The sequence below is a fragment of the Cucumis sativus genome, chromosome 6 (genome assembly GCF_000004075.3).
Source record: "Cucumis sativus cultivar 9930 chromosome 6, Cucumber_9930_V3, whole genome shotgun sequence".
In the NCBI taxonomy this organism is placed as follows: Eukaryota; Viridiplantae; Streptophyta; class Magnoliopsida; order Cucurbitales; family Cucurbitaceae; genus Cucumis; species Cucumis sativus.
This window is the reverse complement of record NC_026660.2, coordinates 2905536-2919869: the sequence shown is the minus strand read 5'-3', so window position 1 is coordinate 2919869 and position 14334 is coordinate 2905536. Positions and strand designations below refer to the sequence as shown.

Below are 14334 nucleotides of genomic sequence, written 5' to 3'. Positions count from 1 at the left end.
GTCCAGGAGTTCAAACCCATCAGTCTCACAACAGGTGTATAAGATCCTTTAGCTTAAGAAAGTGCTCCCTTCGACCATTTTTGAAGCTCAGGGAGCCTTTGTTGCAGGAGACAGATTCTTGATCAAGCCTCACTGCGAACGAGGCTATTGAGCATTATAGGGCCAAGAAAAAGGAAGGTGTGATTTTTAAAATCAACTTTGAGAAAGCTTACAATCATTGTTAATTGGGACTTCTTGGACAGGGTGATGGAAAAGAAGACTTCAAGTATATATGGAGAAACCCCAGTGAGGTCTGGTCCGTGGTAATGGTCAGGTTTCAGTCTTAAATTTTTCTTGTAATTATTCTCTAGGAAAGATTTTGCTTGGTTGGAAGCCCTTTCGGAAAGATTTTGCTTGGTTGGAAGCCCTTTCTCTAAGGAGTTTTGTAGTCTCAGTTCTTTTTTGTATACCCTTATTCTTTCTGTCCTTTGTTTCTCAATGAAAGCAATTAATTCTACAAAAAGAAAATTCCAGACCAATACCCAATAGATTTTTTACAACGTACTATCAACCTGTTACCCTTATATTCTTTTGGTCCTTGCTATATCATCTTTCTCCCTAAACACACCTTGCACAATGTTTTTTCCTAGCTAACTTGACTTGAAAATCTTGCTCTTATTACGATGCTATTTCTAGCACGTATAAGCTACACCATTGATCTTTACTATATTAAAAGGGCTATGTAAGAAGAGTCTTTTACATGTAACTTTTATCCTTATATTTTACATGAATTCTCATATTGCCCTTCGTCGAATGGTTGTAACTTTTGAAGTGTTGTGCTTCATCGAGTGGTTGTAACTCTTTGAGGTAGAATGTAATAGATGCTATTTAAATGCATCTATTTAGGCTGAGGTTGGTTATACACATTGAATTGGTAGGGTGCATTGATTCTTCCAATGTATATGTGAGATGCACGTCTAACAAAAAAAAAAGTACTTGCATTTTTCTACCTAAGAAAATAATTTTATGAGATCTAAAGTTTAGAGAAGATACAAAAAAAAAAGATTAATTGGATGAAAATAATAATTAATACGGCAAAACAATGCATCATTCCATGTAATTCATAGTAGATATATACTAACATTAGAACAAAAACTAAAGAAATTATGCTAAAAGAAAATTTGGACCAAAATAGAACATTTTATGTTGAAGAACTAAAATGAATATTTGAAAATTCAGGAAGGACAGTGGAAAGAACTTTTAGGGACCAAAATACAATATAAACCTTATTCTATTTAGTCGAATTACTAATTCTAATCCAATCAAAATATGATGACAAATAATTAGAAAACAAAATTTTCTCAACAACACCCTACCGCATAAGAAAAACAAGAGCATGAATCAAAGCTGTGAATATGTAAATTACCCTAAACGAGCATTTATGAAGATTAAATTTCCATCAGGCTTCAGTAATGAGAAAACCTTTGAAGTACAAGCCTATGCTAACCTTCATTCAGAGAAGAAATGGAGTCTTGAGCAACATGAGAGCTATAGCTTGTTTGGATGGCCATGGCTGCCTCTCTTGTAGCATCTCCCTTTTCCAAAACATGTTCAAGCTCAACAATCTTCTCCAACAAAAATCTTGAATTCGAGTTGGTTGATTCAACCAACTTGGTAGCAGTATCAAGAGCACTGCACATCTGAAAATGCCCCAATTAGTCATATATAAGGAAATAATGCTTCTCCCCAAAAATCAAGCAGTTGTTCAAATCAAAGGAAATGGGGAAAGAACGGGTTGTAGAAATCGAATGGTAAGCTACAGACATTATTTCATATCAATGTATAAGTACTCAATGTCCAGCACGCGAAACAGCCTACCTTCAATGTCAAAGCAGTCCATGAGTGATCATTATCATCAAATACTTTGTTCAATTGGTCGTAATTTTCCTGAAGAAGAAGATGGGTAGGGTGAAATTCTCGCAGCTATGATATTTGAAACAGGAAATAAACATACAGCAAAATAGGTAAAGTCCTTATCACATTCGCAATCGTAGATAGAATCAATATTAGCAAAATGAACAATTGGAAAGGGAAATGGAAGGATGAGGAGGAAACCTGGAAGAGTTTGGGGAGATCGGGGGGTTGAGATAGGTCGAAAATTGTGGTGGAAACAGAAGAAGAGGAAGAAGATGGAGATGGAATTGATCTGGGGGTTTCATTCAAACCCTTTCCTTCTACGGCTTCGTCTTCTCCGACATCGCAGAGAAGATCGCCAATGCAAAGAAGAGGTCCTCCAGTTCCTCGCATCACGCTCTTCCTCTCTGTTTCTTCAAATCGGATCGAGGAGAGAGAACGGAATCGTTCGACTAAACCCTCTTGAATGGAGCTCGCCCTTAGTTTCTCACCTATTGTATTCTGCCCCCATTTCTCCAAACAACACACAGAAAATAGAAATTAGGGATCTTTTCTTTCATCGTTTTCCATTATGCCATAAAAAGGTGTTTCTTTGTACAGATGACCCCATGGTCATATAGAACGTTTAACCCACTTAGCACGTCTTCATCATTGACGATTCACCCTTCACACATTTATTTTCTTACGTTGATGAACTAGATATACAGTTTTTTCAATTTATTGCAGGCAATGCAATGGAGTCTTGGTGGATCTACATGGGGTAAGAGGCACATGCCTCTAGTCCATTGTGTGATACTTGTTTTGCGATCAAATCAAAATCACACTATGATGTAGCCTCCCTTCATCTTTTTAAAAAATTATTTTATAAAATATGAGAGAGAAAGAAATGCATTAAAAACATAATTGAAGACGGTCAATTTCAAAGAAAACTTTTATTTGTCAAAGATTCAACTAGTTGGTCTCCCCTACATTTTAAACTTTTTTAGCTTTGGCAAACTTGCATATAAAAAGTGTGAAACGTCACACCCAAGGTCGATGACATAAAAATGGAAGTAGTAGACTAAACTAAGTACAAGACATAAAAGATAAGGTGGTTTGAGAATGTTTGGGCATGCGACCATAGACAAACAACACCTTGGACAGCATGTGACATTCTTCCCCACTTAAACAGTTGACGTCTCTATCGATTGTCGAAGCTAGAACTCTTCGATCTTCTCCTTCCATACTTCAAGGTCTTCGACACATTCTCAACTTGTTTCTTCCATGAGGAGGTTCTTCCACTTGACTAGAAATTCGTAGATTCTCCTAGTGGGTCTTCTACCCTTCCTTATTCTATCAGTAAAGATTTTTTCAACTTCTTTATCTTCTTTATGCTTTAGGTAGATATATGGTCGAACAGAAATGTTGCGCGGCTTGTTGTTAAGATCTTGATGATAGGGTTTTAAGTTGCTTACATGAATTACAGCATGGATTTTCATCCATGCAGGCAACGCCACTCTATACGATGCATTTCCAATATTCTTGAGGACTTCTACAGGCCCCTCATATTTTCTGATGAGGTGCTGGTCTTTATGTCCTTTGAATTTAAGCTTTGTTTTCAGCTTTATGAGGACTTGATCTTCTGCTCGAAACACTAGAGGACGCCACTTCTTATCAGCTCACTTTTTCATACGCTTTGAGGCTTTCACTAAGTAGGCTCGAGCTATGTCAGTAGTCTGCTTCCATTTTTTCTTAAAGTTGTGAGCTTGTGGACTTTTTTTCCTGTATAAGGATGATCAATAATATGAGGCATTAAGGATTGTCTTTCACTTACCATTTTGAAGGGACTCTTCCTCGATGATGAACTAGTTTGAACGCTAAAACAAAATTGAGCCACATCTAGTAACTGGACCCAATTCTTTTGTCTCACATCAACAAATGGTGTAAATATTCCTCGAGCATACAATTAAATCGTTTGGTCTAGCCATCAGTCTGAGGGTGGTAACTTAAGGATATATTCAAGCTCATCCCCAAGAAGGTAAATAACTCGGTCCATAAGGTACCAATGAATCTACCATCTCTGTCACTCACGATGCTTGTCAGGACTCCCCATAACTTCACGACATGCTTAAAAAACAATTGTGTTGTCAGCTTGGTAGAATATAGTTTGTTAGTGAAAATGAAAATGGCGTATTTTGAGAATCGATCGATGATAACCACGATGGCCTCAAGGTCGTCGTCCACCTTTGGGAGATGTTTCTTACTCTTATTTTATTATTTTATTATTATTGCATTATAAGTTGGCATACTTAAGATCTTAAGGGGGTGTTTGACTCATCGGTTCAGAATCAAATGCGTAGAAATCAAATGATTAGGTTTATTTGATGGAGTTTCGATACCCGAAAATTACAAAGATATCGATGTGTGTGAAAATTAAATGATTGGGCTTATTTGAAGGGTTTTCATACCTAGGAATTACAAATGTGTGTTCGAGTGATGTTTGTGAAATCTGAATTTCTGTCGATGTGTGTTTGGGTGATGTTTGTGGAATCAGAATTTCTGTCTGTGTGTTGAAATGTTGGTTTTGAATTCCTGGATTTAGCTAATATGTTTTGTTTTTTTTATAAATTGTACATCATCAAATTTTTAATTGATTTTTTTATATATATTTTGTACTTATAATTCAATTTCTTAACTTTATTAATTTTCATAACAATAATGTAAAACAAGAAATTTTAACATTGAACAAATGTATCTCCCCTTGAATTGACATAAATAGTCTAATTAGAAATATTAAAAATCATAGCAAAATATAACAAGTTGGGTAATTGGATGAAGTTTACAAAAGTTCCAGTTAAGCAATACTAAAAAGGATCGATTTCATATAATATGCATATGCAATATATTTTAAACTACTTCATTTATTTTTTTAAAAAACACAATATATTTTAAACTACTTCATTTATTTTCTTAAAAAATACTTTTTCTTAAGTCAAATCCAGAGTCTTTTACTCTACTATTGATATATTTGATTTATAGTTGAGATCACAGGACGTAAGTTGAAAAAAAAAAACAAACAAAATCTTCATTATGAAGAAATGTCAATTTAAACAAAAAGAAAAAATAGACAATTAATAAAAAGTTCTAATAATAATCATTATTAAATACTCCATAACAAAAGGAAATAGAAGAACTAATTGAAACAAAGCCGAAATTCAAACCGGCTCTAACATCACCATTTCAACTTGTTTTTCTCAGCAATTTAACAAAACTAAACTGATTTAAATCCTTATTAAATATCACTACAAAAACTACCAAAGTTGAGCAATTGTATATGATGTTTATATCATCATTATTTTGTCTGAAAAGTACAACCAAAGAAAGGAACACAAGGCAAAAGTGCCTGCAGTAAAATGAACACCGTAGCTCAATATAAAGGAAACGTGTATTCAAACAGTAGCTAAAGAGGTAACAATCAAATACAACCTAGTTTTCGAGCCTCCCAACGACCAAAAAATAACCTTGATTGGGCTGCAAACAAAGAACATATGAGAAGAGAAAAATATTATGTTTAGTCTGAAGCTGGGTTGCTGCTGATGGGTAAGATACAAACATCAAGCTGTAATCACAAACAGTTTCAAGTGAATGGAACTGGCCTACAAAAAACTATGGCCTTCTCCAGAAACCAGCTTCCTTGTTTTCTTTTTTACCTACATAACTAAAGAGCAATTAGAACTGAAGCCACATTGTATTTCTCTCCAACTTTTATCTACATCTCTCCAGCATATTGATCATGTCTTCTTCCCTACTTAATGAAGCTTCAGCAAGATTTTACACCAATGGAACTAAACCCTATTGCCTTGCACTGGTTTCTTATCTACAACAGAGCTAGGCAATTCCCAGAAAAGCAATAAAGAGGAACAAAAAACTGTCATTATATCACATTCTGAAGGAGCTGTCGAATGGCACAATTGATTTGCCACATCAAACACCATATATTACCTTAAATATGAGCTCATGTATAGCCTAACCCCGATGTCAATGGGTCCATCATCCCCACCAACCGCATGAAGTGCTACTGGTATTGTTGAGAGAAGTCTTACTGTGAGGGGGAAAATTGCAGGGTCAACTCCAGTATCTGAAACATGAGATTTCAAATTGGAGTCCTGTTCCACAACAGCACTACCCCCTTTGCTTGCTCCTCCATTAGAACTTACTCCAAGCGTCCTCTCTTTAACATTCTGGTCGCAAGGAGAAATAACTAGTGCAACATCTTCCAATGCCTTCCACTTAACTGAACCTCTACTCCTATGTGAGCGCCTAGAACAAAAAAACCTAAGCACCAATGTAGATGTAGTTTCAAGCCATTCAACTGCCAAACCTTCAACTTCGTCGTAGTATATTCTTCGCTCAATCTGATATCATATGCCACGAGAAACTAATCAAAACAAAAGAAAATAATAGATACTGGTACAGACATTGTAAAGAGAATACAGGTTCAAAGAACACTCACAGCCAGCTTCTGTATGTACACAGACATGAATCTTGGACCAAGGCCCAATACCCTTGCATCTGAGAACAAAATCTGCAAATATAAAGAAGAGGCCACAGATAAATCAATCATCCATCGCAACTTAATGCCTACAGGTCAGAAAACATGATGATGCTATCCTCATCTTCTAAAAGCTAGTTGAATAACCCAAGTAGCAGACCCAATATATTTGAAGACAATCAAAGGTTTGACATGAAAAAGTAGAAATCCAATGACAGTGTGGAAAGAACACAACAAATACCATCTGTGGAAGAATTTTATGGTACGCAACAGAACAGAGAATTTAGGTTATTCATGTAATTATCTCATACAATGATGAAAGGAATATAGAGCATTTTGGGTGAAGAAATAGTATCACAAAGGAAAGGTGCTGGAGTGTTGGACTACAAACTAAGGAATAAAAGAAATTGACAAAAGGCAGTAATCCAATCAAGCATAGTACAAACAATTCGTAGTAACAGCTGCTCACATTTTGAAACAAAAAAGCAATTGATCTCCAAACCAGTTTAGAGAGAAAAAACCAACTAGAAGAAATGAAAAATATCATTGCATGAAGGTTCACAACTTATATGAGAAGGCCTAAAACAATTACCTTTTTTTTCTTCAAAAGAGCCCACATGTAGAGCTTTTCAATACCATCTGCAACATGTTTACTAGCCAATTTTCTGTCATTGCAGTGCAGAGCAACATCTAAAAGTAATTTCGAGCATGGAACTCCATGCTTCAATGCTGCAGATGATAGTGCTTCTCTACCTTCTAAGGAATCCGCAGCATCTTTGTCAAAATAGATGCCAGTAAAACATCTCGTCTCCTCATTGCTATTAACTTTCTGTATGACTCCTTTGTGCTTCAAATACATCTTCTCAGCTTCAATTGCTGCTGCAAGTGTGCGATGGACTACAATATCAGGATACCGTCGCAATGGTGAAGTGAAATGTGTGTATAGGGGAACAGCCAGTGCATAATGACTCCTCGTTTCACCATCTTTTAACTCTCCACTACAGAAATAAGTTGCTAATTGCATGGGCCTTGTAGCATAGGATATAAGAATATCAAATAGCAAAGGATCATCTTGAAGTTCTATCCTTATCTGCTCTAATGACTGTTGGAAGTGAACTGAAGAGGATGTGTCAAGTTCAAAACCATGCTTAGAACAAAATGTTTCAAATTCTCTGAGTTTCCTCAACATAGGTTCTGGATGCCTTCTCAATAATGCACTATCAGGAAAAGTTCTGGATATAACTTCGGCCACTGTTCTGTTTGCCAAAAGCATGAACTCCTCAACAAGAAAATTTGAATCTTTTTGCTCATAAAACATACTATCATATGGAATTCCATATTCATCATATAAATAAATTAATTTAGAATTCTCAAGCCGCAAAGCCCCGTTTCTAAATCTCTTCTCCTTCACAGTTTTTGAAATTTCATGAAGAAGTTTAACAGATGAGATGACATCATGCCATGTAAACTGACCATGCAACTGGGGACAATTATTCCCAAAAAGCTCTGAACTATCAGAATCAATTAATCCATCAATAATATCCTGAGCATGTTCATATGAGAGTTTGCAACAACAGCATATCACAGTTCGCTCAATCCAAAAATCTTTAACATCTCCACAACTATTTATGTCCAAGAACAATGAAAACGCAAGTCTATCCACTCCAGGGTTAAGTGATCCTATACTCTCAGAGAGTAATGGTGGCAACATTGGTATCTTGCGCTGCAGTAGATAAACACTAGTTGATCGGATTTGAGCTTCCTTGTCCAAGGCAGTGTCTGGCAATACAAAATATGACACATCAGCAATATGAATGCCAACTCTGAATATGCCATTGGCTAACCTTTGAACTGATAAAGCGTCATCAAGATCTGAGGCAGAGGAAGGGTCAATTGTAAATATACATAAATTTCTTATATCTCTTCTACATTGAAGTTCCTCAGGTGGGATCTTCCAAGGAGTTTGAGGGACGCAAGACAGTGAATCTTGAGAGAATTCACATGTACGAATTGCATTTTCAAATAAAATAGCATCAATATGAGACTCTACTTCATTTCCCCGTCCTAAAACATGCAAGACATGTGCACGTGGAGATGAACTCTCTTTAACCCATTCATAAATTCGTGCAGCCACCAGTTCATTTTCAACCGTGACGTCACCATTGTCCAATCTCTTCTTAATGCAATTGGGTAAATCTCCAGCAAGAACCATCATTATTGGGAATCTTGCATCGTTAGGCATCAACTGGACATATCCACAATTTTGCGATGGTGATAAACATGATTTTGTACTCTCTTTCACATAAAACTCCTGGAAGGAAAGAAACTTTTTGACATTAAGATGGCCAACAACATTTTCTCGCAGCCGAGACTTTTCTAGGATGGTTACTACCCTGCCAGTTGGTCTCTTTGCAGGATATAAATTAATCAATGCACAGATCCTCCCAATTGCCTTAGACACATCATCTTGATTACTAGAATGATGTGCTTGGGAAGGATTGACAACCGATAACTCGTTTATATCACATTGTTCATAATTTGATAAAAGAACATCACAAGCAACTCCATCCAACACTTTGTCCTCACTACAACACCTTTTATCAGGTAAAGAGGTACTCCTAAAACTGTCAGACTTAACATCGGCATCGACCTTATTCTTGCCTTTACAATTATGGTCATTCTTTTCAGTCAGCTCGGCAGGTAAGTTGGCATCTTCCATCGAATGCATATTGTTATGGGCCTCACTAGTGCCTTTCATCTTAGTCCATGACGTAAAAGGATCCAGCTTAATTGCAACTATGTCTCCTTCCACCTAGATGAAAACAGTGAACAATCTAAATCAATAAAAAAATTCCTCCGCTCAATGAAAGAAAAGGTATATTGTGGAAATTTCCCCATGTTAACATTTTGATTGTTCTACTTGCAATTCTACAGCAGCCAAAACACAAGTTGCTACACATTCGTTTGAAGGGAAAAAGTCACGGCATTGGCATGTTTGCCAATAGAATATTAACACAATCAAATGAAAAGCAGAAAGTTAACAGACAACAGAACTAAACAATTGGCTCCTTCCATTATTGTACATTATAAAGAAAAAAATTTAACCCAAAATATAAATATTCATTTGATGTTTCTAGGCCCCCTTGTATCATGTCCGTTCAAGCACCTTTCAAATTTCTCATCTCATAAGCAAATAATAAATATACATGTCCAGCCATCTAGATACGAGTATGGGCCATAGAGGAGTGGAAATAGACACCAATATACAAGCAAATAGCATGAACAAATGTTCCAAGATTAGATGCATAAATCAAAGCATATTTGACAGAAAAATGGACCTAAATGTTTGATCCTTCCAAAAACCCTACAACGAACTTTGAGTTTACGCATGAGCAAAAGCGTGCAAGCATGCGTTTACATGTGTGCTTGTATGTGTAAGGGAAAGAGTACTTACAGCTCTGTTCTGAGATGCAATTCCATTGATTAAGACATCAATGGGTAATCCGTCAATTTTACAGTAGGCCTACAAGATTTAACATATCATCTTCAGACAACTTAAAAGAAATATTTGAAAAATCATACTCAGTAGCTAGAATTATTCAGAGCATGATATATCAAAGGGATTTCCAATAAAATATACCAAAGAAATTTGATACACACCTCAAGTCTATTGTGTGCATTAACACGAAATAAAGCTTTAAATATGCCCCCTTTCTGCAAAAGTGAAAACAACAGCAAAATTGCTGCATTATATCAGAAAATTTGATATCATTTGGACAAAGCACTCGCCCCTAGCATCATTCAAATTCAGAATGTCACACTAACCTGTAGTCCTTCATTGACATCATCTACGGACCAATGTGAAGGAAAATATTTCCTTTGTGTGTTATTGTCAGTTACATCAGCAGGAGGTGAATGCTGGTTCAAAGATATCCCTGAATACCTTCCACTGGCAATCTGTTCAGGACATGATTTTGTAACCCTTCCACCAGCATCTGATGAATGATGATTTTGATTCATCAAATTATGCGATGCAGATAATTCTGCTTGTTCATTAATATGCAGAGGGGGCAACGAACTAAAGCCAATCTTATCTCCTCTGGTCAAGCCATGCTCTATTTGTTGATTTGAATGATTTTCCTGTTGTGTCAAAGAAGAATAATTTGAGGGTGATGTTAAGTTAGCATCTATTCTACCATTTTCCATGCACTCTGATGCCTCCCCCAGAATTCCATTGACTGAAGTGTAAGACGCTGACAAACGGGGCAACATATCTTGTAAGTTAAAGCATAATAAGAGTGAAAGATGGTTTGGTGGAACACAAAGCACAAAACACAAAACCATCTTCCTGGACAACAAAAAAAAAAAAAAAAAAAAAATCTGAAGAACAAGACAAATACAAATTACGATAGTAAAAAGTGTGAAGAACATTCAATCATACCAGACTTATATCCCCTCTTAGGTTTCAATATGGAGAAATCCAAACAAGGGTACATTAATATTGGGAAAAATTCGAGGAATTAAAGCAAAAGAAGTTAAAAAAAAGAAGAGTACCCGAAGTGGTAAGAGATGGGTTGTGCTTAGATCGGCGATTGGATCGGCGTTTTTTCTTCTTCTCCTTGTCACCATCGCCGTTCCTTTCGGGAGTGGATTGCTCAACAGCTGCTCTCATAGCTAGAAAAGAAAGGAGAAGAAAAAAAAGAAAAAAACCCCAGAAATCTAAAGGAAAGAGAGATAAGAATAAGACAACTTTCTTCCGAATAATTGGAAAAACAGAGGGAAGAAGAGGTTTGGAAATGGATCTAAAAAGACCCAGAAGAAGAAAAGAGGAGAGGAATCAAAGAGAAGGCGTGAGAAGGAGTTTATAAAACAGAGAGAGTGTTGGTGTTGGTGAGACTGTGGAGAAGAAGAAAGGGACGGGATGATTGGTCGGCGAAGACAAGGGCGCCGACTCTTGATTCCTTTGTCTTCCCACTTTGCTTTTCTTTTCTTTTTTTAATATCTTTTTCCATTTCTTTTCCTCTCCTTTTCTATCCTTTCGCTTCTTTTTTAAATTATTTTAAATCTCATCCCATTTTTGTTCTTTTTCTTTGCTCTTATATTAACCCACCTTCTTTAATTTGGAACTCGTGTATATTTGTACTTAAAGAATTGATTCTCATTTCTTCAATTCTAGTATTTGATAGTATAAATCCTTAAATCAGCAATTCAACAAAGAAAACATAAATTAGACTTACGTTAATAAAAAAAAATGGTTGAATATACAAATAATGAAATTGGATCTCACATTTACTACTATGGTTATGATCTTCCACGTGTGTGACGGTCCTTCTCCCGTTCTCTTGAAGATAATGAACAGAAGAAGAAAATTCCTTCTCCTTCCATTTAGGTTTTTAATTATTTATTTATTTTGAAGTAAAAAAATATATCTTTTAAAAGTTTTGGTTTAGACTATGAGTTTCCATGAAAAAAAAAAAAGAATGACTCACAAAGTTTGAAAGGAAAATAAATAAGTTGTTTGGTTTTTCTTGGGAGCACAACCTCACCTAAATGGGCATCATGCATCCACCAACAAACACTTTAACTACACTAAATTTTTAAAAAATTGGTTGAACTCAAGCAACACCAATTTGTGATTATGATTTAATTTAACATATGAAAATTAATTTAATACAATTTTTATGTATGTACCAATGGAGTATAAATGTTTTATTATTGAGTTTAGTTGATTACTAATAAAGGTTAAATGAGTGAAAAGAAATTAAAGAAATTTTATTCACTTTTGTGAACCCAAAGTGCTTTAATAATATATATAGAGGGTTTGGTGAGTGTAGGTACACGCGTCATTACACTTATTGCAAGATTTGTGAAGGAAGGTTAACTTTACATCTTCCCATGTCATTGCTCTCTTTTCCCTTCCCAATTCCATCATTCAACTATTTATCTTCTTTTCATCTTGTGATGTCTCATTTGTTGTTGTGAGTTAATTCAAACTATTTGTTGGCTCAAAATCTTCTTACCAAATAAAATTGCATATAGTTATTATTATATGTATAAAATTATTCTTCTAAAATACTTCTATTAAGATAACATAAATAACTAAAAGAACAAATTTAGAGTAGATGACAACATGTTCATATTTAATTAAAACCTACTATTAAGTCTTAGTGATGGGTACACAATGCCTTAACCTTTTTAAAACAAAATTTCAATTGAATGTTTAAATTCATTTTAACTATTAGTTTGAAGTTATATGTAATATAAACCTTAAATTTAAGAAGTATTATTTTCATGGGATGATTTTAACTAAGTTTCTAGTCTATTTGATTGCTTACATTATTTTTTAAAAAGTGATTTTAGTCCCAAATGGTTTTGTTGTACATGATAGTAATTCTATGAATGCTAAATTTTCATAAAAATGATTTTAATCCATTATTCTATACTTCCAATCAAACTTAAATTTAGTTCATATTGTATGTTTATTACGGGGCGCTTGCAAAAATAACAAAAAAAAAAAAAAAACTATGATAATATAATTCATGTCACTACATTTTCTAAATTGTAAAAGTAGCAAATTTTAAATTTAATAACCCTCTTATAGCCCTTCGATAGCTCTCTAATAGTCGTCCGATAACACTGATTTTGTAGGAATATTGTAGATGTCTCTGGCTACTTGGCTAGTGATCTTAATTGAAAGGAATTCACCTTCCACCAATTTAGCAAGTTTAAATATTCATCTTCTATACGAGCCTCATCTAGATAACGAGTCATCTCTGTTTTAGTATCATCGAGACATGTTTTGTTGCTTTGTTTAAATCTATCATGAACAGCGGCACGTGCCTTATAAGATCCACTAGATGAGATAGAAGGCATTTCACTTTGACTTTGAAAGCTAAATCTTTCGATAGAAGTACGTGATTGTGTTTGTGAATATTTTTCTTTTGACATTGACATTCTCATATAATAATCATCACACAATTGACGAAATGCTTCTTCAACCTTATTCGTTTATTTATTTTGCACTATCTTCCTCCAAAAATTCATTAAAACAATAATTCACATAAGCTAGCTTGTACCTAGGGTCAAGAACTACAAAAACATATGACAATAAGTTGGTCTTCTCACTTATAGTTATACCCCAATAAATTTGTTGAATTTTGCCTACATGCTTAATGTCATCTGACTCAATAATGCATTCTCATACAACAGGTATTCACGAATTATTTCTTGGATCAAACAAAGTTTGTGAAAAAATATATTTGAAGTCACAGACATAGATACATAAAACTTCATTGTTATCTCTGAAAAAGTTCTTAGAAACTTTATAAACACTTTTCCATTATCTCAATCTTAAACAGTAGAAATATCATCCTTTGGCAAATAACTAGGGTCATGCTCCTCTAATCTTTCAAACGTCTTTTGACACTTAATAGCTCCATCCAACATAGTAAAAGTAGAATTCCATCATGTTGGAACATCCATTGTAAGACAATTTTTTGTTGACATTTTATCTTCTTTAGCAAAATCTTTAAATATTTGCAATCTAACAAGAGATGACCTAACATACTTCAGAGCATTTCTGATTTGAATAATAGACACATACAAATCTTTTAAGGCATCACTAACAATCAAATTAAGAACATGGGCACAACATCTAACGTGAATAAATTCACCATCCAACACCAACCCATTTCTGCCTCTAAACTTTTTAACCAAGGATGGAATGGCTACATCATTTGAACTTGCATTTAGTAAAGAGCCTATCAATACCCCAACCTTCTAAGAACTTTTCAATGGCTCTCCCTATTATATCTCATTTATGATTAGCTATTTGACAAAAGTTCTTTTGTGTAGGTTCCAATCATCATTAATGAAATGAGCAACTATAACCATGGAAAAAAGGGCTTCAA

At 34.9% G+C, this 14334-nt stretch overlaps 2 protein-coding genes across 3 annotated transcripts; both read right to left on the bottom strand.

Annotated features, from left to right (window-relative positions):
• Positions 1–1159: 1159 nt before the first annotated feature.
• Positions 1160–2613, bottom strand: LOC101219718. The gene is made up of 3 exons (XM_004140816.3): positions 2095–2613; positions 1858–1926; positions 1160–1679 (listed from the first exon to the last, which is right to left on the bottom strand). The coding sequence occupies exons 1-3, from the start codon at positions 2284–2286 to the stop codon at positions 1482–1484; spliced, it is 459 nt and encodes a 152-aa protein (XP_004140864.1). The 5' UTR covers positions 2287–2613; the 3' UTR covers positions 1160–1481.
• A 2536-nt stretch (positions 2614–5149) lies between these two features.
• On the bottom strand, positions 5150–11447 carry LOC101205097 (DIS3-like exonuclease 2). Of its 2 annotated transcripts, none has more exons than XM_004140926.3 (7): positions 10979–11447; positions 10250–10677; positions 10085–10138; positions 9879–9947; positions 7017–9236; positions 6386–6457; positions 5150–6287 (listed from the first exon to the last, which is right to left on the bottom strand). In XM_004140926.3, the coding sequence occupies exons 1-7, from the start codon at positions 11094–11096 to the stop codon at positions 5871–5873; spliced, it is 3378 nt and encodes a 1125-aa protein (XP_004140974.1). In that variant the 5' UTR covers positions 11097–11447; the 3' UTR covers positions 5150–5870. The 2 variants fall into 2 exon arrangements, with proteins under 2 accessions (XP_004140974.1, XP_011656525.1); XM_011658223.2 differs by having other exon boundaries at positions 10250–10564.
• Between the last annotated feature and the right edge of the window lie 2887 nt (positions 11448–14334).

Bases quoted from the DNA above. Each gene is read 5' to 3' on its own strand.
- LOC101205097 (XM_004140926.3), bottom strand. From the start codon at position 11,096: ATGAGAGCAGCTGTTGAGCAATCCACTCCCGAAAGGAACGGCGATGGT. The intron at 9,948-10,084 runs GTGTGTATCAAA...TAAATCTTGTAG, and splicing joins ATGCACACAATAGACTTGAG to GCCTACTGTAAAATTGACGG. The intron at 6,458-7,016 runs GTAATTGTTTTA...TTATATTTGCAG, and splicing joins CTCTTTTGAAGAAAAAAAAG to ATTTTGTTCTCAGATGCAAG.
- LOC101219718 (XM_004140816.3), bottom strand. From the start codon at position 2,286: ATGCGAGGAACTGGAGGACCTCTTCTTTGCATTGGCGATCTTCTCTGC. The intron at 1,927-2,094 runs GTTTCCTCCTCA...CTTCTTCTTCAG, and splicing joins ATCTCCCCAAACTCTTCCAG to GAAAATTACGACCAATTGAA. The intron at 1,680-1,857 runs GTAGGCTGTTTC...GGGCATTTTCAG, and splicing joins GGACTGCTTTGACATTGAAG to ATGTGCAGTGCTCTTGATAC.